The sequence below is a fragment of the Aotus nancymaae genome, unplaced genomic scaffold (assembly GCF_030222135.1).
Source record: "Aotus nancymaae isolate 86718 unplaced genomic scaffold, 86718_ANA_hifiasm-v0.15.2.pri h1tg000003l, whole genome shotgun sequence".
Classification (NCBI taxonomy): Eukaryota; Metazoa; Chordata; class Mammalia; order Primates; family Aotidae; genus Aotus; species Aotus nancymaae.
Genome location: NW_026988414.1, coordinates 71962128 through 71989576, shown reverse-complemented (window position 1 = coordinate 71989576; position 27449 = coordinate 71962128). Strand labels below are relative to the sequence as shown.

At 54.5% G+C, this 27449-nt stretch overlaps 1 protein-coding gene across 1 annotated transcript in view; it reads left to right on the top strand.

Annotated features, from left to right (window-relative positions):
• Nucleotides 1-2262: 2262 nt before the first annotated feature.
• HCN4 (hyperpolarization activated cyclic nucleotide gated potassium channel 4) overlaps nt 2263-27449 on the top strand; it is a 48181-nt gene continuing 22994 nt past the window's right edge. The window contains exon 1 of the mRNA XM_021671380.2: nt 2263-3743. Coding sequence (XP_021527055.2) covers nt 2959-3743 — 785 coding nt within the window. The 5' untranslated portion in view covers nt 2263-2958. The remainder of the gene's footprint in view (nt 3744-27449) is intronic.

The window sequence follows — 27449 nt, the reverse complement described above, 5'->3', positions numbered from 1 at the left end:
GAATGAGTCTAGCTTCCTCACAACTTAAAGCCCACCAAGGGCAAGACCTAGGGCTCCTCCTCGTCTGTCCCCTGGAATGCTGGCACACCACCAGTGTCCTCCATTAGGGCTTCCACATAAAGGAGACAGGAGAAGCCAGACCTCATCAGAGTTTACCAAGGGCCTGATTTATCTAATAGTCATTGCTGCACCCAGAGTTGGTCCTAGATGGTCGTGAATGGGTGCCACTAATGAAATTGAGGGTGAGTGAGGTGCTGGTGGGGAGAACTTAAGAAACCCTGACCCCTGGCCAGCCTGTTGCAACAGTATCCTGGGAAGCAGAATTTTGGTCTTATTCTCTCCATCTCCTCCAAGCATCCCCTCCAATGCCATTAACTTCTTGGGTCCCTCACTCATTGGTAGAGTTGGCACTTACTGATCTGCTTTCTGCCCACGCTTGTGTTGGTGAAGAGGTCCCTGAGATAAGGCAGACCCGCTCTACCCTCAGGGTACAGACTGCACTGTGTAATCAGTGCTCGGGGTCACAGGAGCTAATGGGCCACGGGAACCAAAGGCAGGGACATGACCAAGGTTTTGGTGATTAGGAAAGGGTTCTCAGAGGAGGAGATGTCTCTACCATAGGTCATGGGGAAGCCTGTATGGGCTGACTTCCTGAGCGGAGTTAGGGCAGACTAACTCCCAGCTAGACAAAGCCCAAAGGTGAGTTCAATGGAGGTCTTCTCTCCTGTGGCTGGTGGACCAGGGCAGGCTGGGCTCACAGCTCTTTAAGAACACTCCTTCTCAAGGAGACCCAAGGACACTCAGGGATTAGGCCTCCAGCATTTGTGCAGAGAACTGTCAGCTCAGAGGTGCTCAAAAGTAAAAATGCCAGCTACCAGTGATGTCATCACCCTAGTCATTCCTCCCGCTGTGGGAGGGCCTATGGTCCAGTGGATAGAGTAGAAGAACCCCTTGCTAGGCTGCCCACCCCGCATCCTGCCTTCCAAATTCCTACTCTGCATGGAGGAGGGGGAACTGGTCACATTGGGCTAATAATGAGAGTAAAGAAATCACTTGGAAAAAAACTTGATGTTATTTCTCAGAGAGATGGCAGAGCCAGGGGACCTTTTTGCCTCCCTCCTGTGATACGTGATACTTCGCTGTGGGTCCGCTCCAGCATTAATCCTGCCTCCAGCCTTTCCTGGACAACCCCTTCCCTTAATGCCCAATCTATCCTCCTCCCCATTTCTGAACTACTCTGGGGTATCAGGCTGTCCTGGATGTTGGAGAGGGGTTGGGCTATATCTTAGGCTGAGCTAGTAAAATCTGTCCATATGTACACTTGGGAGAGACTGGGAGAGGACATACAGCTGGATCCTTGGCTAGGGGTAGGGGGCTGGGCTGCAGACTCGAACGGAGTGGGGGCTGTGCAGCTGCTTGGGGGTGGAGGTGGGGGGTCTGGGTGGAGCAGAAACTCTACCAGCGTGGGTCCACATAGGAGGTGTCATAATTTGGGTGGGAATACAGGGAGAAGGGGCTCCAAAGCCAGTTACAGAGTGCTCGGGGCGTTCGAGGAGCCGCCAACCAGCTCCCTGCTGCAGCCGGCTCATCCCTCTATGGGAACAGCCAGGACGCGTGCGGAGATAGGCGTTCGGATCTCGCATCCTTGACTGTTGCCGGCGCATTTCCTCGAAGTCTTACCTCGAAGGGCTGGGTCCCACCCGCGCGCCCTGTGCGTGTCTCCCTGTTTCCCCATGCCCTCTTTGCCTGGCTGCTGCGAGGCTTTGCAGGGGAAAGACAGGCGCGGTTTTCGCCCCCAGCCCTTGCTACTGGAAAACCCTGGGAACCTCCCCGACGCAGTGCATTTCCCGGAAACCCCCTCTCCAAGCGGGTTGGGGGAAGGCCCTGACTCTGCGTGCAGACCACCCGGTAGCCTCCCAAGAGGAGGGTCGGGGTACCCAGCGGAGGAGCAAACCTGCCAGGGAAAGGCGAGCCCAGAGCTTGGTGATGGAGAAATTGGGAAGCTATCCCGTCCCCTTCAATCTTGGGATGGGGAATTCGCAACTGAAGCCGGAGCTCTAGACTTGGGGCGCGCTCCCAGCTTGGCCCAGGAAAGAGATTTAAGGGCGCAGGAGTGAGGACACCTCTCACCCCGGCCCCAAAAGTCTAGCGAGGGTCTAACCCGGGCCCCTAGCCAGGCCCGCCCCCCGCCCCCCGCCCCCTCCCAGTCCCCGGCCCTTGCGCAGCTGCCCCTTTAAGAACCCCAGGTAGGCAGGCCCGACTGCAGGAGCCGCTCCTATGGCAACCCGCGAGCTGCGGCGGCTTCATGAATATTCCGGGGCGCGGGAGCCCGAGCGCTGCCGGAGGGCGCTCCGAGGGAGGCGTCCGCTGATGTAAGCCCGGCGGGTCGCTGGGCTCCGCTTGGCTGCGGCGGTAGCCCCAGCACTGACCGGACTGGCCGGGGCGGAGGACGCGAGGCGAGCTCGCTGGTGGCCAGCCACAAAGCCCAGGCGGCGAGACAGACGGACCGCCAGCTCTCCCGCGGGACGCACGCCCGGGAGCCGCGCGGGCCGTGCGCTCTGCGCTCCAGAGAGGTTCCCCGAGCGCCGCGGCCGCAGCGCCTCTCCAGCCGGCGCCCATTGTTCCCCGCGGGGGCGGGGCGCCTGGAGCCGGGCCGCGCGCCGCGCCCCTGAACGCGAGAGGGAGGGAGAGAGGGAGGGAGGGAAGGAGGGAACGCGGGGTCCCCGCGCCCAGCCCGGCCGGGGAGGAGGCGCAGCGCGGCGAGCCCTGGGACTCGCAGCGGGACTGGGAGCCTCCCCGCGGCGCGCAGCCTGCCCGAGAATGGGCGCCTGAGGCGGCCCCGCGCCGGCGGCGAAGGACGCGTCCCCACGGGCGGACTGACCGGCTGGCGGACCTGGATCCCGTCCGCGGCGCCGCGCCCCTGCCCCCGGCCCGGCTCGGGTCCCGGCCCCTGGCGCCATGGACAAGCTGCCGCCGTCCATGCGCAAGCGACTCTACAGCCTCCCGCAGCAGGTGGGGGCCAAGGCGTGGATCATGGACGAGGAAGAGGACGCCGAGGAGGAGGGGACCGGGGGCCGCCAAGACCCCAGCCGCAGGAGCATCCGGCTGCGGCCGCTGCCCTCGCCTTCGCCCTCGGCGGCCGCGGGGAGCACGGAGTCCCGGAGCTCGGCCCTCGGGGCAGCGGACAGCGAAGGGCCGGCCCGCGGCGCGGGCAAGTCCAGCACGAACGGCGACTGCAGGCGCTTCCGCGGGAGCCTGGCCTCGCTGGGCAGCCGGGGCGGCGGCGGCGGCGGCACGGGGAGCGGCAGCAGTCACGGACACCTGCATGACTCCGCGGAGGAGCGGCGGCTCATCGCCGAGGGCGACGCGTCCCCCGGCGAGGACAGGACGCCCCCAGGCCTGGCAGCCGAGCCCGAGCGCCCTGGCGCCTCGGTGCAGCCCGCAGCCTCGCCGCCGCCGCCCCAGCAGCCACCGCAGCCGGCCTCCGCCTCCTGCGAGCAGCCCTCCGCGGACACCGCTATCAAAGTGGAGGGAGGCGCGGCCGCCGGCGACCAGATCCTCCCGGAGGCCGAGGTGCGCCTGGGCCAGGCCGGCTTCATGCAGCGCCAGTTCGGGGCCATGCTCCAACCCGGGGTCAACAAATTCTCCCTAAGGATGTTCGGCAGCCAGAAAGCCGTGGAGCGCGAGCAGGAGAGGGTCAAGTCAGCGGGATTTTGGATTATCCACCCCTACAGCGACTTCAGGTAAGGGGCCGCTGCGATGATCCCGTGGGTGCTCTGCGCGGTCGCAGGCATGCCTCCTGCTGACCCTCCCTCCCAGCCAGAGTTAACTTTCCCTCCTTGCGCTGGGAGCTCCAAGAGAAGCAGGGCGCCTCTAGGTTCTGAGACACCCCTAGGCCCCTCCTGCACCTCTCTGGGAACTTTGCTCTGTGTTCAGGCACCGGTCTTCTCGGGTCTGGGCTGCATTCGAGACAGACTGAAAAGGTGTTCTGAGCCTGGCCTAGCCCTGCCGGCAGCCAGGATAGGGCTCTGCCACCTTAAGCCACACATTCCTCCTCCCCCTTCAAGGCTGCAGAGTCAGAATGGCCATCCTAGAGGCAGCTCCGGGTCATTCAGCCTGCAGAGCAGGTCCATGAAGAGAGACAGACCTCTTAGCAACGGGCCAGCTCCTTGGGTACTGACGGCAGGCATCAATATCTGCCTTCTGGTGCCCTGGGAAGCTGTGGCCGGGTCCCTGGAGGACAGAGGTCACTGGGGCCTCAGGCCAGGATGGAAACCCCCTGCACCCACTGTAACCCTGAGCTCAGCCCCTCGTGCTGAGTGGTGGGCCAGGAGCAGGCACCCTGGGCAGGGCATCAGGAACGGCAGGGCAGAATGACCTTGCTCATAACGATGGGTGAAGATGCCTGGTGTTCTGACTGATGAGCAACTGTCCTGTGCCCCGTGCTTGTTCAGTGGCCTCTCGGTACCCCAGAGACCCAAGCTTCAGGATCTGCTTGGTCTCTCATGGGCCACTGGTCGGTCCCCAAACAAGGCATGACTGCCAGTCAGGGAGAGGGACCCTGCCCCCTTCCATATCACCTGAGTCAGATGCCACTGAACAGCAGACACCACTGGGAGCTCGTGGGCATAGTTGTGTAAAAAGAGGGATTGTTGGTTGTGTCTAGGGTTGGGATCAGGGATGCTTTTACCTAAGTCAAGGTCCTGAGGTCCCCTAGTGCCCCTCTGGGCTTACCTGATACATAAGACTGAGAAGAAGGTCTGGGAAACAGTTTTCAAGCTGGCTTTAATTCTCTCATTCTCTCTTTCTCTGGGCCCTGCCCCCTACTCATCTCTGTTCCTTGCCTACCTTGCTTGCCTGCCTATAAAGATGAGCATTTTGCCAACCCAGAGCCCTCTTTGCAAACTCCAGGGAAGCTGGGTTTGTAATGAGAGCAAAGCCATTTTCCATCCAATGAGAGAGATTTCTCGTGCTGGGAATGACCAGTCAGACAACACTCAGTGGCTTAAAATAGGTAGCGAACAGAGCCCCTCCCCTCTTTTTCCTTTGAGAGACTGCTTCTCCTAACCCTAATACCTCCAGGGTTCCCATTCCCAGAGGATTAGGGAGACCATAGGACAGGCTAAACAGACAGCCATAGTCATCAAATTGTGTGAGCAAATGTGGGACCCTCCCATCAGGAATGGTGACTGGGTTCCCAGTGCCAGCTTCCTAAAGAGTGGACTTGCCTCTGGGTGGTACTGGGCCCTGAGGATGCCAGGCTGAGCTAGGGAGGAGCGAGCAGGAGCTATGTTTCTTTCACCTCCCTGGGTGTCCTGGGCTTTTCCTCCTATCTCTGAACTTTTCAGTGGTAGTGACAGGCAGTTCCAGTACCAACCACTTGGGTGTTGAAGGGCCCTCGCCTGCCTTGCCCAGGTCCCTGCTGTCTTTGTTGTCAGAAAGCATCTGTTCAGGGTTCTCATCACCAAGCCCATTGCCTGGGGAGCCTTCAAGAGGCCAACCCCTGGCATGCCCAGCCTCCCTCAACAGCAGGCATTGACTGAGGACCTTCTGGATGCTGGGCCTGGCCCTTCCTGTCTCCCTTACCTTGGATAGTGAAGAGTTAGGACTGGGTCAGTTTCATCAAATAGGATCCTTTCTCCCTTCCTGGCCTTACTCCTACCCATTCTGGTATGTCTGTCTGCAGTCCCCGTGCTGCAGAATCTCCCACTAACTGCAGGCTACCTGGGACATGGCTACAGGACAGGGTGGTGGGGATAGGGAAGCAGGGATGCAGCAGGATTTTTAAATGGGCAACATGAAAAGGGTCGGAGTGGGCTTTGAATTTGGGTTTGTGCAACAAGCAACAGGGACTGGTGGCCGCAAGTGCGTTTCGTCTTTGCACCGCCTTGTAGCTGTCTGGAGCTAGGTCGGGTGTAAAGAAAGAAATCCAACAAAGACCATCTCAGTGTGTCTGGAGGAGCTGTGGCCATGCCTTTCCTGCTTTTAGGCCAGAACAGCTAGTCTCATCCTCAGAAGGTCAAAGAGGCAAGAGCCTAGCTAAGTCTTCTAAGCTCAGAAAACCCACCATTCAACCCCACCGAACCCATCCCACCCCTACCAGCACCCCCAGCCCCAGTCTCTAGAGTTTCAACCACTGGCCTTGGGCCTCTATGTGTAGCCAATTGCCATTGCCCATCTCAGGCTTCACAAGAGCTTCTGCAAGCATTGCTCAGGCTAGTCGAGGATTTATTCATCATTTTGACGGGCAGGAAGCATTGATCCAGCAGAATTGGTTTAATAAAGAATCGCCAGCAAACCATGATAGATTGAGTTTGCGGTTTGGAGTTCAGGGCTGACTGTGACGGGCTGCTTCCAGCATCTCCCATTCCTGGGGGAGGAAGGCTGTGTACCTTTTCCAGGGCAAGGGTGGGCTGTACTTTGAGGGACCAGCATAACCTGGGCCATGGCTAATAATAAGCTTTTCTGGGCTGCCTCTGCTTCTCATTACTCTACCTGACCCCGATCCCACCCTCCAACAGAAAAGAAGCCATGCCCTGGATATCCCTATGTCTCCCCCAGGCTCTCTGGCCTTTCTGGCTTCCCCTCCCCACCAACTCCCCATTTGCCTTTTGAAACTTGTATTTGTGGTGTGTTAAGGGAAGAGGCCAGGATGCCGCAGCCCCTGAGGACACGGCTCCCCGGGTTCCTGCCCGAGGCTGGCTGGGCTCTTGAGTTCTGGATGGAGCCTTCCTTCCACAGAAGCTGTGTCCTGGAGAACCTGGAACAAACAAAACGTAGTACCTGGATAATCTTGTTTTTCTAAGAGGAGAATAAGGAAATGGAACCCCGAGCGCAGATGTAGCTGGTTGTGTTCCCAGAAGCTGGTCAGGCTCGGGGAGTCAGCCTGGGTGTGTGTATCTAGGTGTCTGTCTGAGCGGGCGTCTGGGGGCTGTGTGGGTGGATGTGGAAGCTGGTGGGGAACTCCCTTTGTGGAATGTGAGTTCTGGGATTGCTGCTGCGTCCCCAAAGCTGGCTCAGCCTTGAGAATGGAGGCAGGCAGAAGCTTGGCCTTTCTCATCCTCTGTCCCTACCCTCTCCTAGACCGAGCCTCCTGAAGCCTTGAGGAAGGGAAGGTGCGCGGGGGTGCTTAAAGTACCCTTTCCTTGGGGCAGAAACAGCTGGGCTCTGAAATCATGGAAACTGGGCCAATGGCCTAGCAGGTCCCAGGGGTAGCCTGAGCTGACTTCCGGCTGCTGGTCACTGGCACCCCGTCACTGCCATTATTCACCTCCCATCACCTCCCCAACCCTGACTGCTATGGAGCCCTGCATGCATTACGAGCCTTTTTTGAGCCCCAGTTTTCCCATTAAGACAATGGGAATCTTGTCGCCTGTTGCCATGTCAAACACAAATGGTACAACTGTGGTCGCCCTGAAGAGGTGAGAAGCTGCGGTGAGCTGTCACGGGGCAGTGATGCTGTTGTGAACCACACCTCCCCTGTCCTCGCTACTTCCTCTCGGGCCTCTGTCCTTGGCCCGAGCAGGGGTTCTGAACTTGCTTAGGGTCTGAGATTTCACTTCATCCAGAAAGATATGCAGGTGTCCAGACACATACAGTGTGGCACTTAATTTCTGTTGTCTTTGGTCCCCTAAGTTGAGGACCATCCGGGGGCTCAAGGTTATGAACCCCTCTCTAGGCCGTCCCAGAAGACAGCCTGGGCCTGGTGAGAGGCAGGCACTCACCTTCTCTGGAGCCTGGCAGTGGGGTCCCTCTGCAGTCTAGGGCTTGGGCCTCCCATTGCCAGCAGGAGGGAAATGAAAACAGGGCTCCGAGTTAGATGCCTGAGGAAGGAAAGGGGTTCTGCCTGGGGACTGTTTTTTTCCTATTTCTTCAGTCCTTCACCTTCCCACCTCTCTCCCTTTGAGTCCTGGGAAGGACTGTTCCGGCAGGAGGTGGTGAGGAGGAAGAGGTGGCAGCCTGTCTCTGGGTCTGGGGGTTCCAAGGCCCCTTCTTTGCTGGGCTTTCCTGGGGCCATTGCCCAGGAAGGCTGTTACGACTCTCAGTGTGCAAAGCCAGGCGGAAAGGAGCCGCAGGCTGTGCTGGAGGGGGAAGGGTGCCTAGTTGCAGAGGGGAATTCCAAGGTGAGCTGCCTGGGCTGTGCTATCAGCTGGCACAGTGGGCAGCAGGGCTCTCTGGGGATGAGATGTGTCCCACCTGACAAGGCAGGGGCCCCTGGAGCCCAGGACCGAGGTGGTCCCAGGATGCTGGGTGCACAGAAACTCGATAGGGGCAGAGGGCCAGGACCTCTATACTGCCTGGCTAGAGGCGCTTCAGCACCAGGTTCTCCCTGCTGCAAGGCTCAAGTCCCTGGTCTGGTGGCTACATGATAAGGCTGGGGGTTGCCCATCTTGGCCCTGCCACACTGGTTCCCTTAGCTGCTGTGGGCCTTGAGGCTTTCGGGCTGCCAGGTAGCCTGCCTCACATAGGGAGCCTCCAACTGTGTTGATCTGTCTCCCTGTCCATCCACTCTCCTCTCCCATGCTTTAGGGCCCAGTGTCCCTAGGGCCTTGTGGGACACCTTCTCAGGCCACACTGGCTGCCATCCATCTCTCCCTAGCTGACCACCCTGTGGCATTTGGACAGAGCTCTCTGTTTGTTACAATGCAGTTTCTCCTGCTATGATGTCATCCGACTCACCTGGGGATCTTGTTAAATACAGATTCTGATTCGGTAGGTGTGGGTGGGGTCTGAGATACTGCCTTTCTCATAAGCGCCCAAAGAATGCTGATGTGGCTTGTGTCCAGACCAGGACCATGCTTGGAGTATTGAGGTTACTGTTCATGTGCCCATTCCATGCTTAGCCCGAGCTCCCGAACTGAGCTCCCTGACGGAAGAGCTGTTTTATCTCTTTGGCCTCAGAGCCTGTGGCCTCTATCCCCAAGCTCAGCGTGGCAGGGTAAAGTCTGTGAGCTAGGTTGAGCCAAGCCACAGAGGTCTGCCTGGCAGTATGGGAATGTGGGATTCACAGCTTGCTCTTCCTCCTTTCCTGCCCTGCTGCTTGGACCCTGCTGGCCCTGCCTGCTGGCTTTTGGGGTGGGTGTGAACAGGAAGAAGCTAGGTGGTCAGAGGACCCTCATTAATCCATCCCACCCCACCACTTTTTGCAGCTCTTTTCCCATCCAAAGGGCCAGAGGGGTGGGCCTGGCTGGGGAGAAGGGGCGGGGAGTACTGTGACTGCTGCATTGCAATGAGATTTCTGGAAAGGAGCAGATGTCAGTATGAGCACAGAAGTGACTGAGCCGGGGAGCCAGTGGCTCTGACGGGGGCCAGCTGAGAGGAGGACAGAGGCGTCCAGTAACTGCAGCTGCCTTAGCACCTTGAGCAGGGACTTCTTCCCAACCTTATGTCCACCCCGCCCCAGGCTATGCCCAGCAGCCTCCCCTGGGGGCTGGGCTTGCCTGTCACTTCTCCCTGCCCCCTCCTACCCTGGAAGGCATTAGCTTTCATACAAATGTTGAGGCTGACGAGTATCATAGCAGCCTGAGTGGCCCTTGTGCCTGCCACAACACTGGCCACCATGGGGGAATTCACTCAGAGCAGAAGGTCCAGCCCCAGTCCCCTGGGGGCTTGTCATAGAGCTGAGGAGGCAGCCGGCTCCTGCACACGCTCACTTGGCTCAAGGGCTCTTACGAAGCTGCGACTGCCAGTTGCTAATTAATAGAAGGGCTACCGAGGCCGGCCAGACAGTCTTGCTTTCGCCCAGGGGATGCTGAAGAATTCACATTTCCCAGACAGAGAGGGCCACGGGCGGGCAGGGGCACTGTGTTGACTTTGGAGAGGATGTTCTTTGCCAGCTACGCTTCTTTACTGAGAAAGCATTGCCAGGGCCCTAGAAGTCCCAAGGGCTAGGAGGCCACTTGGAGACACTGTACCATCAGTACCCACTCGGATCTGAGGCAGGAGGCAGCACGGAGAGGTGGTGAGCTCCCCGTCACCGTGAGCGTTCAAGATAAGACTGAGCAATGCTTCGATCAGGGGTTGCCAAGCAGCATCCCTTGCGCCAAATATAGCACCCAGATGTGCTCTGTTTGGCCAGCTTAGTGTGTCATAACAAATCTGAGCCAATGTTTTTTAAATGGAAAGATATAACATAAAAATATGGCTTTCGGGCTTCTCTTGAAAAACTGGAAACTCTGGCAGCCCTGGCCCCATTTTCCCAATCCACAGCGGGGAGCTGAAGGAGACACCAGAGGCTGCTTCCTTTACGTTGGCTTTTGCTCCGCAGTTGCGCACGGTCCCCAGCTGTCGATAAGGCCACTGTCTTACACCCAGCTACGTCATTCTTGCCATTTAGCTGCCTGGCCCCTGTAGGCTTCAGAGTTTACAGCCCTAGACTCAAATCAGCAGAGACTACAGCCAGGTGGGTTCACAGATCAGTAACCACCATTTACAAAGCATCTACCATGTGCCAGGCTGTGCTAGGAGCTCTGTATCTCCCGTTTCATTTATTCTTCACAATGACCCTCAAAGAGTTTTATATACCCAATTTACAGATAAGGCTCTGACAAGGAAAGGAGGGAGAGAGATGCCCCAAATAATGCAGTCATGAATATCAGAACTGGAATTTGACATTCCTCCCCCTTTTATGTTAGCGTTTTAAAAATTTAATTACACAAGTCGTTCAAGAAAACATTCTCCTGAGAATTAAAACATTGAGGAGGGGCTCAGAAAGGGATAGTCAGCAGGCATGGGAAATCGATTAGATGTGGGGACACCAGATCTGGAGAGGCCTCAGCAAGCCCCTGGCCTGGAGCCTTTGTTTCATAGATGGGGAGCAGAGGAGCAAAGATGGGGAGCAGCTGGCTCAAGGTCACAGACTAAGTCCATGCCCAAGGCGAAACCAGAGACCAAGTGGGTTGTGCAGTGTCTGTCTACAAAGGTCTTTCAAGCTTAAGTCCACCCCCAGCTTCCCAGCCAGAGTGTTTACGGGGAAGGCTTTTCCGGAATGGTCCTGTCAGTTGGAGCTTTTTCTTGTCACTCTAGCTCCATACCCGTCTCTCTGGGATGATAGGTATTTTCAGGATCCCATCATCATTTAGGCTGCTCCCATGAGAAGGAAGTCTCCCCCTTTCTGAAGGTGCAGATTCTGGTGGCTGAGACATGCTGTCCTGAGGCCAGCTCTGGGGCTGCTGTTCCTGGGGATGCTGGGCTGGGATGCCTGCCCACCTCCTCTTCCTGGGGCAGGTCCTGACTTCTAGAGACCTTTGGGGCTTGGGGACCATATCCAGGTGCCATTGATGCTCCTGTTCCTGGATGGGGGTGACTGGGGTCCAGAGGAGAAGGCGCAAGTGGCCAGTGGTATCTTTCTCTGATCCACCAGAGAAATGGTGATGTGATGTATTCATTATATACTTCAGAAAAGTCAGGAAGTGGAGTCGATCTGTGGTTTAGGGCCCAGCATGTGACAAGAATCAGGGCTCATTCTGTGACCATGGCTAGAACTCAGTCTCTGACAAAGGTTGGGGCTCAGTGTGTAACCAGGATTGGGGTTCAGTCTGTGACTGGAGTCAAGGCTAAGTCTGTGGCCAAGGGAAGGGTTTGGTCTAGGGTCAGAAACCGGCATCCTTGTGCAAAGCCTTTGAGCCAATTTCAGTGCCCCTCCTGAGGTATCAAGGCTCTGGGCTCTATCTTTGTGCCTCACCCCCCTTTAGGAAGCTCTCCCTAAGTTCCCTGAGCTCCTACAACTCTTGGCATCTGAGCCAGCTGCCTCTGGTCCTCTCTGGGAGGTAAAGTACAAATTATAAATAAACAACAGTGCCCTGCTGCCGACGCCAGAGCCACCAAATCTCACACGTGACTTCTCCCCACCCCACTCTGCTCTCTTATTGTTTGGGGCTGGTGTCTGGTGTTCTCAGCCAGGCAGCAAGCTCGGGCGCCTGCAGGGTCAGGGCTGGACCTAGAGTGGAGCCGGCTGGGTAGAGGGACTCCCGCCCACTGCACCCCCAGCTCTGGGCTACCACAAATTGCAGAGTGAGCAGCGGGGCCTCCAGGTCTGATCACAGCAGCTGTGGGGGCCTGATAATTGGCTGCTGATGATTTTGTGTCTGTCTAAGCATTTATCTGTGTGGGTGGATGTGTTATGTCTGCGTGAACGAGGCTTTCAGAAATTAATACATAATGGGGGCTGGATAATACACTATCCTCTGGGCTTGGGGAGGGACAAGCTAAGGGAGTCATGCCCTCCAGAATGCCATATCATCTATTCCAAGACTGCTTTCACCCCCAAGACTGCTGGGGGTGGTAAAGTGGAAAGCGGGGTCCTGGTTCTAGTTTATGGGAGGGCAGATGAGCAATAGATCAATAGGGATTGATGGTCAGGGAAGGCGTCCTGGAGGAAGTGACTCTGAGCTGGATCTGAAGGAAACAGAGAACCATTCCGTGCACTTTCTTGGAAGCACACCTCTGGAAGCTTGAGCTAAGGGCTGCCCGGCTGGGGTGGGTGTTGGGAGGCGCTGGGGGCTGCTTACTCAGAAGCTGCCTCTTTTAACCTGCACACGTTAGGCTCTGCCCTTCACCCTCGAGGACTCTGAGCAGGCTGCTGCGGGCTTCCTGTGCTGCCATCTGAGTCTGTGTGGTGTGTTTGCCTGTGTGTGTGTGTGTGTGTGTGTGTGTGTGTGTGTGTGTGTGCACTCTGGTCCTAGCTGCACAGCCTTTGAGAAGACTCCCTTCTCCTGCCGTACCAGGCCCAGAAGGCAGGTGTTGCTTGCAATAATGTCACCGAGCGTGTGACCTGGAGCCCAGAAGTAATTACCCTGCAGTTCCCCGTTGGAGGCTGGAGCAGCCCCTGTTAATGATTAATGCGAGTCCCTAGCCACTGTATGCCAAAGCCAGCCACGGGCTTCTCCCACCTCCAGTGTCCTCAGAGGATGCGAGGGCACTTGTTCCCTTCCCCAAAGACAGGAAAGACCCTCAGGTCCTCAGGTCCCATCCATGCCATTAGCACCTTTTAGAAGCTTGGTCCAGCAAGGGAGACTCCCTATGGGGCCCGGCTTCCTGCAGCGTAGGGGGTGGCCCGCCCCAGAGCCCTGGGCCCTCCATCCTGAGCTGGCCTGGGCTGGAACTCACCACCCCTCCCACCCTCAGGTTGCCCTCCTGACCCTCATCCTGTTCTGCTGGGTGACCTCAGCAAGCTCCTCTCCTCTCTTGGTGTCCAGGGTCAGGGCTCAGTCTGAGGCTGAGAAGAGAACAGAGCTAATTGGCCAAATAGGTATTGAGTCCTGAGTCCTGACCCCATTAGCACAAATTGAGCCAGCAGGGCAGGGACAGTGCTGCCGGCCAGTAGAGCTTTTGAGAATCTCCCTCCCTCTTTCTGGCTGCTTCACTGAGGTCCAGCCAGGCACGATCCTGGAGTTCTGCCGCTCCTGGGGGCCAAGGACACGTGGGAGATCCCTTACCTAGTGGCCTCATTTTGCGGAGGCTCTGCTGGCCGTTGTCCTGGGGAGCAGGGCTGGGGGTCTTCCTGGCATGTTGTGTCATATTGGTGAGGCTTCTTGAAGGTCCTCCCTCTCTTAGGTCATGGCCCCGGTGGAGTAGAGGTCAGGCTTTCTTTTCTTTGTTTCCGGGGCATCCTTCCCAGGGAGGGATGCAGCAAGAGCTTGATGAAAATGAACTGAAATGCCTGCCTGGAAAGGGCCTCAACCATGCTCTCCTCCCAGCCTCCCCTCCTAGGGAGCAGTCTGCTCCTGGAAGCCCAGACCTGGTCTCAGAAGAGCTCAGGGTGTGATGACCCTGATGCAGACTGCAGGGCACACTAGATGCCTATGGGGGAGGGGCCCTGTGGGACGGGCCAACGGGATCATCTACTTTGGGATTGGCAGAGGAAGGAAACAGGAAAAGCTATTCAAAGTGTCCCACAGGCTCTGGGGCATCCTTATCTCATTGGGTTGTTCTGCAGCTGGGGACAGAGTCTAGGGGACAAGGCTGCGAATCTGGCCAGTAGAAGAGTTGGCTCTGTGCTGCCCGGCTGTGTGGACTCAACTGAGGCCTCACCTCTCTGGGTCTTGCTTTTCTCCTCTGAAAATGGGACTGGAGGGGGCTGGGCGTTAGCAAGATCCCAAAGCCTAAATTGGCAGCCGCTGAAGAGTCACCTGGGCGCTTATATGATCACGGATGCTTGGGCTCCCTGGATGGGGCCGGGCACGTACAGTTTTAGGAAGCACTCAGGTGATTCTGCTTCCATCACTTTGGGAGCCAATGAGCTGGGCATCCCTAAGGCCCCATCTGTGCTAACAGCTGCAGTTCTCTGATTGCACTGTGTTTGCCTTAGTCCTTCAGTGGCTCCCCAGAGCTTGGGGTAAAATCCTGCCTTCCTAGCCCAACATCCAAGCCCATTGGTGATAGGCCTCCCTCTCCAGGGAGCTTTTACCCCCTCTTTTTCCTTGTGGGTTGTGACGAGTCAGAATCATAAAATTCTGAGGCCAGGAGGTACCTCAGAGAACACAGCCCCCACTCACCTTCTTGTTAGACTGTGTTTTCCTGGAGAGAAGGCAGCGCGTTCCCTCCAGCTGTGTCCCCAGATGCCCCAGTGAATCCTTGTCATTTGACTGGCACTCAAACTCCATCCCATCAAAAGGGGGCGGTGTAGACCCTCCCGGAGTCAGTGTTTAGCTACCTTTTATGGGGAAGCCTTCCTATGGCCTCCCTTGTAGCCCCTTCCATGACCAATGCTACCTGCCTTAAAAAGTTCTGCCCTAGGCCATGCACTGTGTCTCACTCCTGTAATTCCAGCACTTTGGGAGGCTGAGGCGGGAGGATCACTTGGGCCTAGGAGTTCAAGACTAGCCTGGGCAACATGGTGAGACCCTATCTCTACCAAAAAAAAGAAAAAGAAAAAAATTAGCTGGGCATGGTAGTGTGTGCCCGTAGTCCCAGCTACTCCAGAGGCTGAAGCAGGAGGATGGCTTGAGCCCAGGGAGGTCAAGGCTGCAGTGAGCCAAGATTGTGCCACCACACTCCAGCCTGGGCTACAGAGTGAGATCCTATCTCAAAAAAAAAAAAACAAAAACAAAAAAGAAAGAAGTTCTGCCCCACATCCATTTCCCGTGCTGCATGCTGCCACTCAAGCCCGTTTCCTCCCGCTGCGGGCAGTGCCTTCCTGCGTGAGCAGGTGAGCTCTCCCACCTAATTTCCCTAGAGGGTGTGCTCCCGTGCTACTCCACAACAATACTCTATTTTTGTTCCAATCTCCTGAGTGGGAGGACAGAAGGTTCCTGGGGGAGTGATGTTAGAGACTTTGATTCTTGTAAGCTGGACTGAGTTCTCCAACCGCTGGTTCCCTCCCCGATTTTCCCCGGTGGTCTCGTCAGCTCAGTGAAGCACAGAGAGGTTAGGCCCTGGCCTGAGGGAACATGTATGCGGGAGGCTTGGAGCACTACAGGGCAGAAGTCCTCTGCTTTGCAGTTTGGGGGTGTATGCGTGCACGTGCATGTACATGTTCACTGATGTGTCTCTGCATGTACAAGCATAGGGTCTCCAGAGGAGGAATTAGCCCATCAGATAAACAATGGATTTCTATCTCAAAGTGTTTCTTTTGCCCAAGCCTGTCTTCACTGTGCTGTTGAGAAGGTGTGGTTGCAGTCCCTTTCTCAAGGAATTCCCTCCCTCTCTAACCTTCCCAGCCCCTCATGTTCTGAGTTCTCAAGCTCGCATGCAGGATGTCTCCCAAATTCTCTTCAGAGCTGGGAGCTGCGGTGTCAGGGTTCCCTGAGATGCACGTTCTTCCGTGAGTGAGCTGTGGATCTGGCCGGCTGCCCTTGGCTGACCTCTTTAGCCTCTGCACTGCAGAGATTCATGGAACTCAGCATATCTTTAGAGATGTCTAGCTCCATCGTTGCATTGTGGCAATGGGGAAACTGAGGAAGGGGCAGTGAAAGGAAGGGACTTATTCCAGGTCGCACAGCAAGTTAGAGACAGAGATGGGACTAGAACTTGAGACTCTCAGGCCCCTGACCCAGACATCTTCTACTGCATAGCACGGGCCTCCTTCCTGTGACCCCTAGGCTGCAGCCACAGTGCTGTCTCCTGACCAGTGGACCTACTTGGGTGCCTGTCTCCTCTTTGAGGCTTTAGTACCCAACAGACCATGCTGCCCACTTCTTTCTGGAGCAAGCCGGGCTGAATTTCTCCTCCCCTCTGGCCATCCCCAGCCTATGGGACAGGGTCAGAGATTCTGCATCGACCCTCTTCCCTTCCTTTGGCTCATGGCTCCATCTGCCCGTGGAGCTGGTCTGGATTTTCAGCTCCCCTGTGGGGTGGGTGTGTCCATCCTCTAGACTGAGGGCTTCTTGAGGTGGGATCAATTTGTGTCTCTCAGGGTCCTCCTAGCTCTCAGGCCAGGACCTGCATCTTAATGGCTATAGAATGATGATGATGATGATGATGGCCAACTTGAATTGAGTATTTATGCCATAGAGCATATCGTAAATATTCATTTATTTTATTTTATTTTATTTAGAGAGAGAGAAACAGGAGAAGGAGAGAGAAAGAAACAGCTAACTCTCACACTGAGTGAGAGAATCCAGAAAGATGGAATCCAGGAGAGGAAAGCAGCTTTCACACTGAGTGGAAGGGAATAGAGAGAGATGGAGTTTAGGAGGGGAAGACAGGCTTCCTCGAAGGGAGTGTTCGCGGAAGTGGACTCCAGAGGGGAAATCCAGGAGAGAGAAAGATGGCTTTCACAAAGGGAGTGTTCATGGAAGGGGATCCAAACGTGGAGTCCCGCATATCGCAAATACTATCTCATTTGATCCTCCTAGAATCCTGTGAGGTGGGGATTAGCATCCTCATCCTGGGTATTAGAAAACAGGCTCAGAGAGGTTAAGTGATTTGCCCAAGGCCTCACAGCAGAACACCTAACCACCACACGTCTGCTATAGCGTGGCTGCACAGAAATGGGGTCCCTGCACCAGCAGCCTCCGCATCACCCAGAGGCTTGTTAACAGTGCAGATGTCGGCACCAATCCACACCAACTGAAGCCCACCAAATCTGCAGCTCAGAAAGATCCCCAGGTGATGTGTGTGTACATTCCAGTGTGAGGGGCACTGTGCCGCATGGCTGAAGGATCGCAGACCAAGAAGAGAAACCCAGGTCAGCTGTAGCCTTAGCACAGCTCACCTTCTCCCTGGGGAGAGGCTGAGGCCAGCTCTCACTGCATCATGAAGGCAGGACCTCAGCACCTTAGAAAAGGCAGGGGTAAAGGGTCATCACTGGGTTTTAAGAAAACAAAACAAACAAAACCAACTTTGTTCCTCAAGTTTGATAAACATAGAAAAGTTGGAAAATAAAGGTACACCCAAATCCAAACCACTCGCCTGTAAACCAAGCCCCAGATGCCCTTGGCTCTGAATCGGACTGTGTCTGAGGCAGCCCTCGGCAGCCAAGGGAGCAGCTACCTGGAAGCCTGTGATTCTGAGTCAGATATTTTGAGGTGGGTTAAAAATAGAGCCCTGGTGGCCAGGCGGGGGTGGGAGGAAGACAGCAATTTATCTATTGTGGTGGGAAGACCCTGGGGTCAGAGAAAAGCAGCGAGGGGAGGTTGGGCAGGACGGAGGCAGTGGGTGGGGGTATATTTCCCTCCAGAGACCTGAGCAGCTGAGCACCCAGCCTGGCTCAAAAAGGCTGTGGGAGGTGATTTCAGCCCTGGGGGTACGGTGGGGAGGCTAAGATGCCAGCCCCAGGACACAGGAAGGGAGAACTCCTGCTCACTCTGGGGCAAAACACTCCCTACCACCACCAGAGAGGCAGCTCCTTCTGGGTATGGGATGGTGAAGGGGCTAGCAGTGGCTCTGCCTCAGAAAATGTAAAGAGGAGCTAGACAGGTACGGGGTGTGGAGGGGGAGTAGTAGGTGCTTTCAAACAGTTATCAAGGTGTGGGGAGGGGAGGCAGGGAAGGCATCCTCATGCGTGTCACATGTCTGTGTCATGGGCTGGCACGCATGTGATGCTAAGCCAGCCTCCTTTGCCTGTTACACTTGCTCTTCAGATGACTGCCCTCTCTCCATCTTCATCACTGACCTCCTCCAGAATGTCTTCTCATCCTGACCTCCAAGTCACGGCAGTGACTTTGCCACATATTTCTGCTGACCACTTAGGAGCTGTCTGGGGACCAGGGTTGTGTCTGTCCGCTGACACGTTAGAGGACCCCTCACAGCACAGGGCGCTGACCATTGTTTAAAGGTGGATGAATGTTTCTGATTGTAAAGGTAATATCTGCCTGTTATGGGGAAGGGGGGAAGGTAGAAAGGTGGAATGGAGAAACTCAAAGTCACATAATCCCACCCTTAGAAATCATCAGTGTTAGTGATTTAGTGAATTCTTCTTTCGTTTTATTTTTGGCAGTGTTTTCTTCCTCAGGCAACAGTCTTCCATCCATCCATCTGTCCATCCATCTATCCATCCATCATCCATCCATCATCCATCCATCCATCCATCCATCTATTTAACAAAAAGATAATGTTACTGAGACTCCTCCCCACCCCTTGCCCAGCTGTATGTTCCCATCTTAGAAAAGGGAAGAGAAATCATTTCCGCCCTTGGGGAGCTCACAGCACTGGGAGCCCTAAGACTCATCCTGGGTCTGTCTGGTTGGGGGAATGGAGGGGGACTCCGGGAGAGCAGTGGAGCTGCCTCCTTCATCCCTTCCCCAGGGCTCCCGGGTCTCGGTGCTAGGCCTGTTTGGGAAGAAGGGAGAACCTTTAAAATCCCTCGTGATGGAGGTGGTGTTGGGGGGTGTCAAGGGGGCATACCCATAATGAGGAGGCTTATTATGGGAGGTTGGTTCTGCTCCCACCACCTGCACAGCTCAGGCTGGAAACGCAGTCTCAGCCTTGGTTGCAGTCTTCAGCCACAAGGTCCCCCCACCAGCTCTCTCTCATCCCATCCTGTCGGAGTCCCCAGGCCCCCTGTTTCTTCTGGCCCATGTCTGTCCACCTGCCTTCTCCGCCACTTTCAATGCCTCCGCTCTTTCTCTGCCATTTTTCCACCATGATTCTGAGCACTGGGTGTGGCCGCCTGCTGAGGGCTGTTGCTGTGAGTATTGGGGTTTGGATGTGCTAAGTTCTTCCCTGATCGTCGGAGACTTGTGAAAGCCTGGTGGGAAGCAGTCTGTTTCAGACGGCTGCCCGTGTCATGTGGCTTCTGCTGGGCTCCCTGCCACTCAGCCTTTGGCACGCACTCCTGAGGCACGCATGGCATGCACTCATCTGTTCACCCACCCCCCATCCACTCATTCGTATGTTTTCACCCATTCACGTTATTTCTTAGGACCTACCATATAAAAGGTACTGTGCTGACTTCAGAGAGTCAGTGATGGCAAGTTAGACAGTCACATACACAGTTTCATTATAACATGATAAATACTATACGAGGGCAGTGCCTGTGAGGGGCAGCTAACCAGATTTCTAGGATACAAAAGCTTCCCAGGAGAAGTGATGCCTCCTGTGAACCAAGGGGGATAGGTGGGCACAAGTGGGAAGAAGAGTTCCAGGCAGAGATGTCGGCATGTAGGAAAGCCCAGAGGCAGAGAAAGCGCCATGCACTGGGTACACCAAAGGCTGCTGAGTCTGTTTGCAGCAGAGCGTGCAAGGAGAGGAATGGGGAGCGCCAAGGCAGGAGAAGGAGGCAGAGTCCAGACCAGGAAAGGCCTTGGGGACGACAGTGAGGAATTCGGATTTCAGTTGCGGGGTGGCAGGGAACACAGAAGGATTTGGAGCTTGGCAAAGTGTGGAGAGTGGATTGGAGGAGGGTGCTGGCCCCAGCCCTGACCCTGAGGCATGTGAGGTCCTGGGATGGCCAGGAGCTCAGCTGGGAAGCTGTTGGAATAGTCCCCATGGTGGGTTGATGGGACACATTGGATCCAATGTGGTGAAGTGTTGGAAGGCAAGGGAGATGGAAGAGTTGAGGATAACTCTGAAGTTTCTACGATATGCTTTTGGGTGCCTGGTGGTACCATTTTCTGGAAGCACATGCGTGTGAAAGAAGCTGTGAAGCTCTGTCTGAATATGGCAAAGGTGAGGTTCCTGTGGGACATCCAGGTGTAGACATGTAGTCAGCAAGTCGATGCATGACTGTAGAGTTCAAGAGAGGGGTCTGGTTTACAAGGCAGCAGAATAACAAGGCCATGTGGGTCTGTGAAGTCACCTGGGAAGAGTGCATAGATGGGGAAGAGATGAGAGCCCCAGGGAGCAAAAACAAGGAAAGGTCATGCTGAGGAAAAGGAGCCATTCAAGGGAAGGGAAAGGAGAGGCAGCAAGAACAGAGAAAAGCCAGTGGAGTGGGCCACCTGGGAAGCCACGGACGAGACTGTCTGCAGGGCAGAATGATCTATGGGCCAGATGATGCTAAAGGCCAGGGAGGAAATGGACTGGAAAGTGACCATTGGATTTAGCAGCAGGGTGCATATTGGTGACGTGCTGAGTAGTGGACGGCAGAATCGCTTCTTGGCCTTTTGGCTAAGATCAAGTGGAGTGGAGAGGAGTGTTGGGTGAGGGGCATGAAAGCGAATGTGGGGATGGTGACACCTCCTTCAAGGAGCCTGGGAAGAGATAAGACAGCAGGGGTTCAGGGAGGGATTTTTTTTTTAAGTGTTGAGAGCTTCAAAGGAAAATCTGATGGAAAAGGATCAGTGGAGAGGGAGAGATGGAAGAGATAGGTGAGAGAGGGAATCTTCTGTAGATTAAGGTCCCTGGGGAGGAAAACGGGGATGGTATCAAGAGGGCAGGCAGGTAGAAGAGCCGCTGATTCTCTTGTGACTGGGAGGAAGAGATGGGATGGGGGAGAAGCTGCAAGGTGGCAGAAAGAGGAAGGGGACACGGTGGCGGCTTTTCTTTTCTCTGTGGCATAGAAAGTGGTGTTACCTGCTGACACTGAGAGAAAAAGTGGTGGCTTCAGAGTTTTGGGAAGAGAGGAAATAATTTGAAATAGCAGCTGTGGGGGATGGGCAGGAGTGTTTACTAGGGTCTCCTGGAAGGATGGGGGACAGAGGTGAGGGCCGTTAATGAGGCCGTGATGAGGACATTGAGGCACGAGAAGCTAAGAAACTTGGATATTTAGTAGGACTGGTCTGAGGCTGTGGGATTCTCTACACAGCCTCCCTGTGAACGTGCAAAGGGTTGACGGTGGGCTGGGATTTCATGAAGGTGTCAGGAGGAGGGGCATGGCAGTTAAAGGTGCTGGTTTTAGAGAGGCAGATGAGCTGGACCATCATGTCTGGGGTGAGGGGTGGTTGGGAGGATGTGGGAGGGTTCTGATGGGAGGATCAGAGGAGTCGGCAGACTAGATATTCCCAGGACACTGAAGAACAGGTGCAGCACAACCAAATAGAAGAGCCAGGAGGAAAGCAGGGCAAGGAGTACTAGAGGATGGCAGAGATGCAGCAGCTGGAGGTGGTGGCATGGTCAAGGGTGCACTTTGGAATGGACCATTGAGATGGGATTGTTAGAGTCAGGGAGGCAAGCTACCAAGAGGCCAGGGTGTTGTCTGGGTCGATGATATGGAATAGAAGTCACCCAGGACAATAGGATTTGGAGTGGAACAGGAGGTTATGAACCAGGTGCCAGCATTGCCAAGGTACTTGAGGGTGGCAGATGGATGCTGGAAGGATGGCCAACAGATGACAAGGATACCCAAAAGGTCTTGTAGACATTTCTACCATAGGTAGGAGGTAGCAGCAGTAGGGAGAGGGGAGGGTGCTGACTCACCCCTGACCCTGAGGTATGAGGGATTTGGGAGAGGGATTTGGGAGAGTGAAGTCCTTAGGACACAACTAGAGTTCACTTAAGTGGGAGGCAGAGGGGTCTGGGAGTGAAGAAGTTAAGGAAGTAGATGCCATGGGAGAGAGCACGGGGAAGAGAGCTGGGAGGGAGACAAGGAGTTGGGGGAGGCACAGAGTTCAGGAGTAACAAAATACCACCAGCCAGATTGATATTTCTGTAGAGTGGTTAGAAAGTAGGCCTCTGGAGTCAGGCTCCTTGGGTTTGAATACTTGGCCCACCATATATAGCAAATCTCTCAACTTCTTGTACCTCAGTCTCCTCATCTGTAAAATGGGCATAATCATAGTATCTACCTCATAGGATTGTTTATGAGGATTAAATAAAGTAATCCAGATACGGTGCTCAGATTAGTGCCTGGCAAATGGTAAGTGCCCAGCAAGTATTGACTGCCATCTTCCTCCAGGCTCACTGTCTTCACTGTCCCCTTGGATAGGATCTTTGCCGGGTCTGGAAAACCTGGGGAATGGGAAAGATAACCCAGAGATCATATGAGTTGGAGGGGAAGAGAATGGAGGCTGGAGACCAGGAAGGAGGTGTGGGCAAGGGTCCAGGTGAGGAACAGTTGCAGAAGCCATCACAGATGCAACTAGACTAGACACGGTGACTGCTGGGGGTGTGTAGGGGTGAGTAGGAGGTAAGAGGTAGCAGTAAGGGATGGCTGTGAGGTTTTGAGCCTAGACGATTGAAATGCAGACTATGCCATTCAGCTTTGAGGAGGAGGATGCTGAGTTCAACTCTGGACTTGTTGGCTGTAGGAGACAGCTGGCCCTCCAGGTGGATGCATTTTGCAGGCAGGTGGGAATGCAGGTCTGGTGCTGGGAGTGGCGCTGAGTGGGAGCCATCTGCAAAACGGCACTGTGTGTGCTGCTCACCTGGGAGAAAGCATGGAGACCCACAGGCTATAGTCAGCACTGCAGGGACATGGGTGTCTGAGACAAGGCCCCTGTCCTCCAGGAGCCCATGGTGTTTTAGGAGAGCTAAAACCAAGGCTCAGGCTATGCAGAGGCTTCAGTGGTCAGAGTTGAAAAGGTAGTTTGAAAGTTGGAAAATATTTGAATGACAGAACAATGACATTCTTCTTCTTCCAGCTGACAGGATTCCCAATGGATATCATTTGTGCCAAAATGTATGCAAGAAAGTATGCATGTGTGAAAATGGATGCATGTAGGAGGGCAAAAGACAAGACTGTGTTTACAAAAAATGTATTCATGGTATTGCATGTCTGTATGCATGTGTGTGCGTGTGTGCATGCATGCTCATGTCTGTGTGCATGTGCACATGTGCAAGCATGTATATATGTGCAAATGTCCTCAAAGGCAAGCGTGGGTGTGTGTGGACAAGAAGAAGCTAAAGGAGGTCATCCCTATGTGGGACCTCCACTTTTCCTACTTTCATTCTGTCACTGTTACCATCCTCTTTGGCCTCCAGGGAAGGAGAGGGCCCTTGGTCTAGTCCTTGAGTCCCTGAGTTCAGGGTCAGCCACCTCCTATTGTGCCTTCCTCAGCTCGCTTGAGGCTATGAACTTCCTCTCACACCAAAACATGAAATTTCCAGATATCAGTGTAATGGGCTGCTTGGCTTTTTGCTATCCCTCATTCTTTCTGCATATGGGACCTGCCCCTCCAGTGTCAGCCTATAGGCTGCCTCTTCCTGCTGAGAGGCCACCTGCCTGGGTGGACCCACTGGTCCAGGTAAGGATTGAGAGAAGACAGGTCTGGGAGCCTGGAGCTGAGCCTGGGCTGGGGCTTGCAGAGCCTAGTTGGTGTCTTGCTGGCCAGTACTCCTGTTAATTTAAAGAGCACTGGGCTGGACGATTTGGAGAGACCAGGGATTTGGAGAGACCAGGCCCCCTAATTCAGGCTTCTGCCAACTCCAGGATATCTGAGCATGGCTGTGCCTTGCTTCCCTGCCAGGGCATGACACTCACCACCATGGATTTACACCCTGGATTGTGAGATTTATTCATGAGTGATTCTAGGGGTAGCTGGGTGATAAGGGAGCATTGGGCATTCAGCTTGAGGCTTTGGAAGTGTTACTCTTCCTTTCTTCATTTTCCCTTCTATAGGACATGTCCGACCATGACCGACTGCAGATGGCCAGGGTGCCTTTAGCACTTGAGAGGTGTGCTACTTCCTGTACGTCAGACAGCCCTAACATCAGGAACATAGGGCCCCCAGATCTCTTTGGAGTCTTCTCTTCTTCTCTTTTGTCTCTGGGGCAGGGGCTGCACCTGCCGTGGTAGGCTGCCTTTCCACGGTAATGCAAAGGTGTCAGAAAGGCATGTCTGCCTCCTACATACCCATAGGGTACCCACAACCCCAATAACTCAAACTCTGGAGTCCCAGAGACTTCTTCTAATCTTGCTTGTTTCCCTCACTAGCTGTCTAGCCTAGGGCAGACACTTCTCTCTGAGCCTCAAGATCATCATCTGTAAAATAATAGCAGCCACAGTGCTGGTGTAAAGGATAAATGAAGTAATGCATGGAAAACACAAAGTGCTGTATACATGTGAAGTGTTTTGGGGTCTTTATGAATAAAGTCTTTTCAGTCACCAAGGAGCTCCCAATAAAAATGCCTAGAGATATCAAGGAATCACTTGAGATGCTTCTGACAGCAGGATTAGAAATAAAGAGAGGCCAGCAAGCTGAGCATGCCAGTGCAAAAGCTGTTGCCAGCTTCCCCTGGCTAAACCCACTGAACGGAGCTGGCGGGCGTGCTGGGCGCTGTCCGTGGTGCTGAACGCCACACTTGGCTCTGGCAGGCCCTGGCTTTCGGAGATCTGTGCAAGTATCTGGCAAGGAGTAAGGAAGGTTGTCCAGGAGGTAAAGGGCAGCCTCCAAAACCCAACTCCTCTCACCTCCTCCAGAAGCACTTTCCTGGGCTCACCCTTCTATGCCACTGGGATCCCGTTTTTACAGACACTTGGGCTCCTTGGGATGGTTCTTACATCATTGCCCAATTGTCTTCTATCCAAGCCTTGTCCTCTGACCAGACCATGAGTCTCTGGAGGTGAGGGCATCTGTGTGCTGAGGCAAATAGGTCTGTCATCTGATTGCTGTGGGGACTCTGTAAGCTAGCCCTTGCCTCCTGCTACCAGCTCTCCTGGGTCTATTACAGGCTCCTCTCTGATCCCACTCCCAACAGATGTTTTGCTTTGGCTCTTCTCTAGGAGATTTAATCTTCCTCTCTCTTACCTCTTTCCTGCAAATTTATTGATTTGAATGATTTATTTACTCATTTCATAATATAGTTGGGCATAGGTCAGAGCATTTGACAGAAATCAATTGATTTCCTCCTTATGACAGTGCTGCTGGTCAGGTACTGTAGTTATCCTCATTGAGCAGATAAGAAAACTGAGGTATGACATGGTAAAGTGACTTGCTAGTAAACAATGGAGCAGGAATCAAACCCAGGTTGGCTGGCTCCAGGTCCCATCCCTCCTCCAACCATGTTATGCTGTCTCTCCAGCAGCTCTCCGATGTTCCAGGGTAGCGGTTTGTGGGGAAGAATGCTCCAGGACCCCGACCCCAGCCCAGATTAAGTGCTGGAAATATCCCTGAGCATCTGGAAGCTGAAGATTGAAACCATTAGTCAGAGTGCGAGGAAATGGGTGTTTTTGCCTTATGCAATTTGGTTTTATGAAGACCACTAAATGCAAACATTCTCCTGTTAATTACTGTCTCAAATTTGAACTGTAATTGAGGGAACTAGAGCTGGGGAGAGCGTAGAAACCCGTTGCAGTGACAGGCCTGCCCAAGTCAGCATTCCCAGATGCCTTGCACCCGCTCTGTTAATTTTAGAAACTCCTCCAGCCTGGGTGTATTATTAGCTTTATGTACAGAGGGTTACATGGCCTTCAGTGGCCTTTCTATGCACAGTTTTAAAAATGTGTTTTCTTTTGTTTTTCCTAAGAGATTAAATGAAGAGAGATGACAGCAGAGTGCATAGAAGGGTGTTTATGCCCTGTGCATGTGAATGGGGATACCTGTGTGTGGTGTCTAATGAGTGTACACAGCTGTCTTTGAGTGAGTTTCATGTGGCTGGGTAGAGCGTGCATGGCTCTAGGGCACCCCATAGATGCTGAAACCATTCTCCTGGGGCCCATGACTCATTAGCAGATGTGCTGTGTTCTTTGTAGTCAAGTGTGAAGCTGAGGGTGGGTCCTCAGGCCTTAGCTGGGTTCTCTCAGCTGGCATACGGGTACTGGGACCACAGGAAGGAGTGGTAGGTCAGGGGGTAGAGAGGAGCTGAAGTTGGCCTCTTGGCACCTGGCCTTATCCCCCATGAGGCACTGTCTTGAGGCCCTGTAGGGCTTGGCTTTAAGCAGAGCTGAAGGAAGCTGACTCTCTAGAAACTGCCCTTCGCCATGCAAGGTGATGTAGGACGGCCGTCTCACCTACCTTCAGTGAAACAGGCCCTACCTGCTCCTTGACTCACAGCCCTTACCCCCTCCTTGATTTACAGCCTCTCCTTGACTCACTTTTGAGTCTGGCAAACAAACAGACAATTCACTGTGAAGTAATTTCTTTGCAAGCCTGGAACTGTGCAGGCAGGGGCACTTTGGTTTACGGTGGGACCCTATGAAGACTCGAGGAAAGCTTATCTCTTTCTTTCCCACTTCCTTCCTCCTGGCTTCCCTGCAGTAAAGAATCAAAGATGGCGGAAAGGTCATTTCTCCTGGGAGAAGACATGCTCATTTCTGCCTGACTTAATACCTTTATCTGGTATTGTGTAACTGTCTAAATTAACAGCAGAAAGAAACAGCACTGCAGTGCAAGTTTTTGGTCTTGGGGTCAGTCCTAGGATGGGTGGTACCTGGTCCCTGGGAATAATTGGCCAAGCCTTCTGGATTGGGGTCTTGGCTACCTATGGTGTTTTCACACTCCAGAAAGCCCCCTGCTTGGTGAGTTGAGAGAAACCCAGCGTAGACCTGTGAGTTGGCGTTGTGCCTCCTTCTCATGCTGCTGAACCTCTCCGAGGCTTTGCCCTGAAGCTCCCTCTGCGAAGGACTTGAAGGTGCCTGAGGCCTTAGGAGAAATGATTCTGGAAGCCCTGGGCTGGTCTCTTTCCATTGCATTGAGTGGTACCTCACTGGTGCCTGAAATCCCCCCATTAATTCTTCTGCTTTTGAAGTTCTCTCGCCCCCTCCACACCCCCATGTTGGGATGCAAGCCTCTGAGGGAAGGAGATGCTTAGACATTTTCTGATTATAGGGGATGGACTAAAGGAGGGTGCTAGAGAACCAGTGTGGGAGAGGGCCATATCAGAATGATAGGACTCATTGCAGTGGGGAAACTGAGACCCAGAGTAGGGGGGCCCTGCCAGATGTCATGCAGCATGTTGATGACAAAGCTGGGGCTGGAGCCTGGGCCTTGTGCCTCCCAGGTACCTGCTTCCTGTCTGCACCTCCCCTGCTCTTTCATCGTGGTCTGTGGCATGTCTCCCTGACAGCCTATCTCGAGCCACAGCTGACCCTCAGGGAGAATGGGGCAGCCTAGCCTGAGCCTGGGGTGGTGTGGGGTGAGCTGCTTCTTTTGCTAAAGCAGCCTCTTGCTTCTCTCTGAGTGTGACTGATTTGCTTTTCAACCTGACTCTCACTGCGGGGTGGGGACAGGAGGACGAAGCTTGTCATTGGG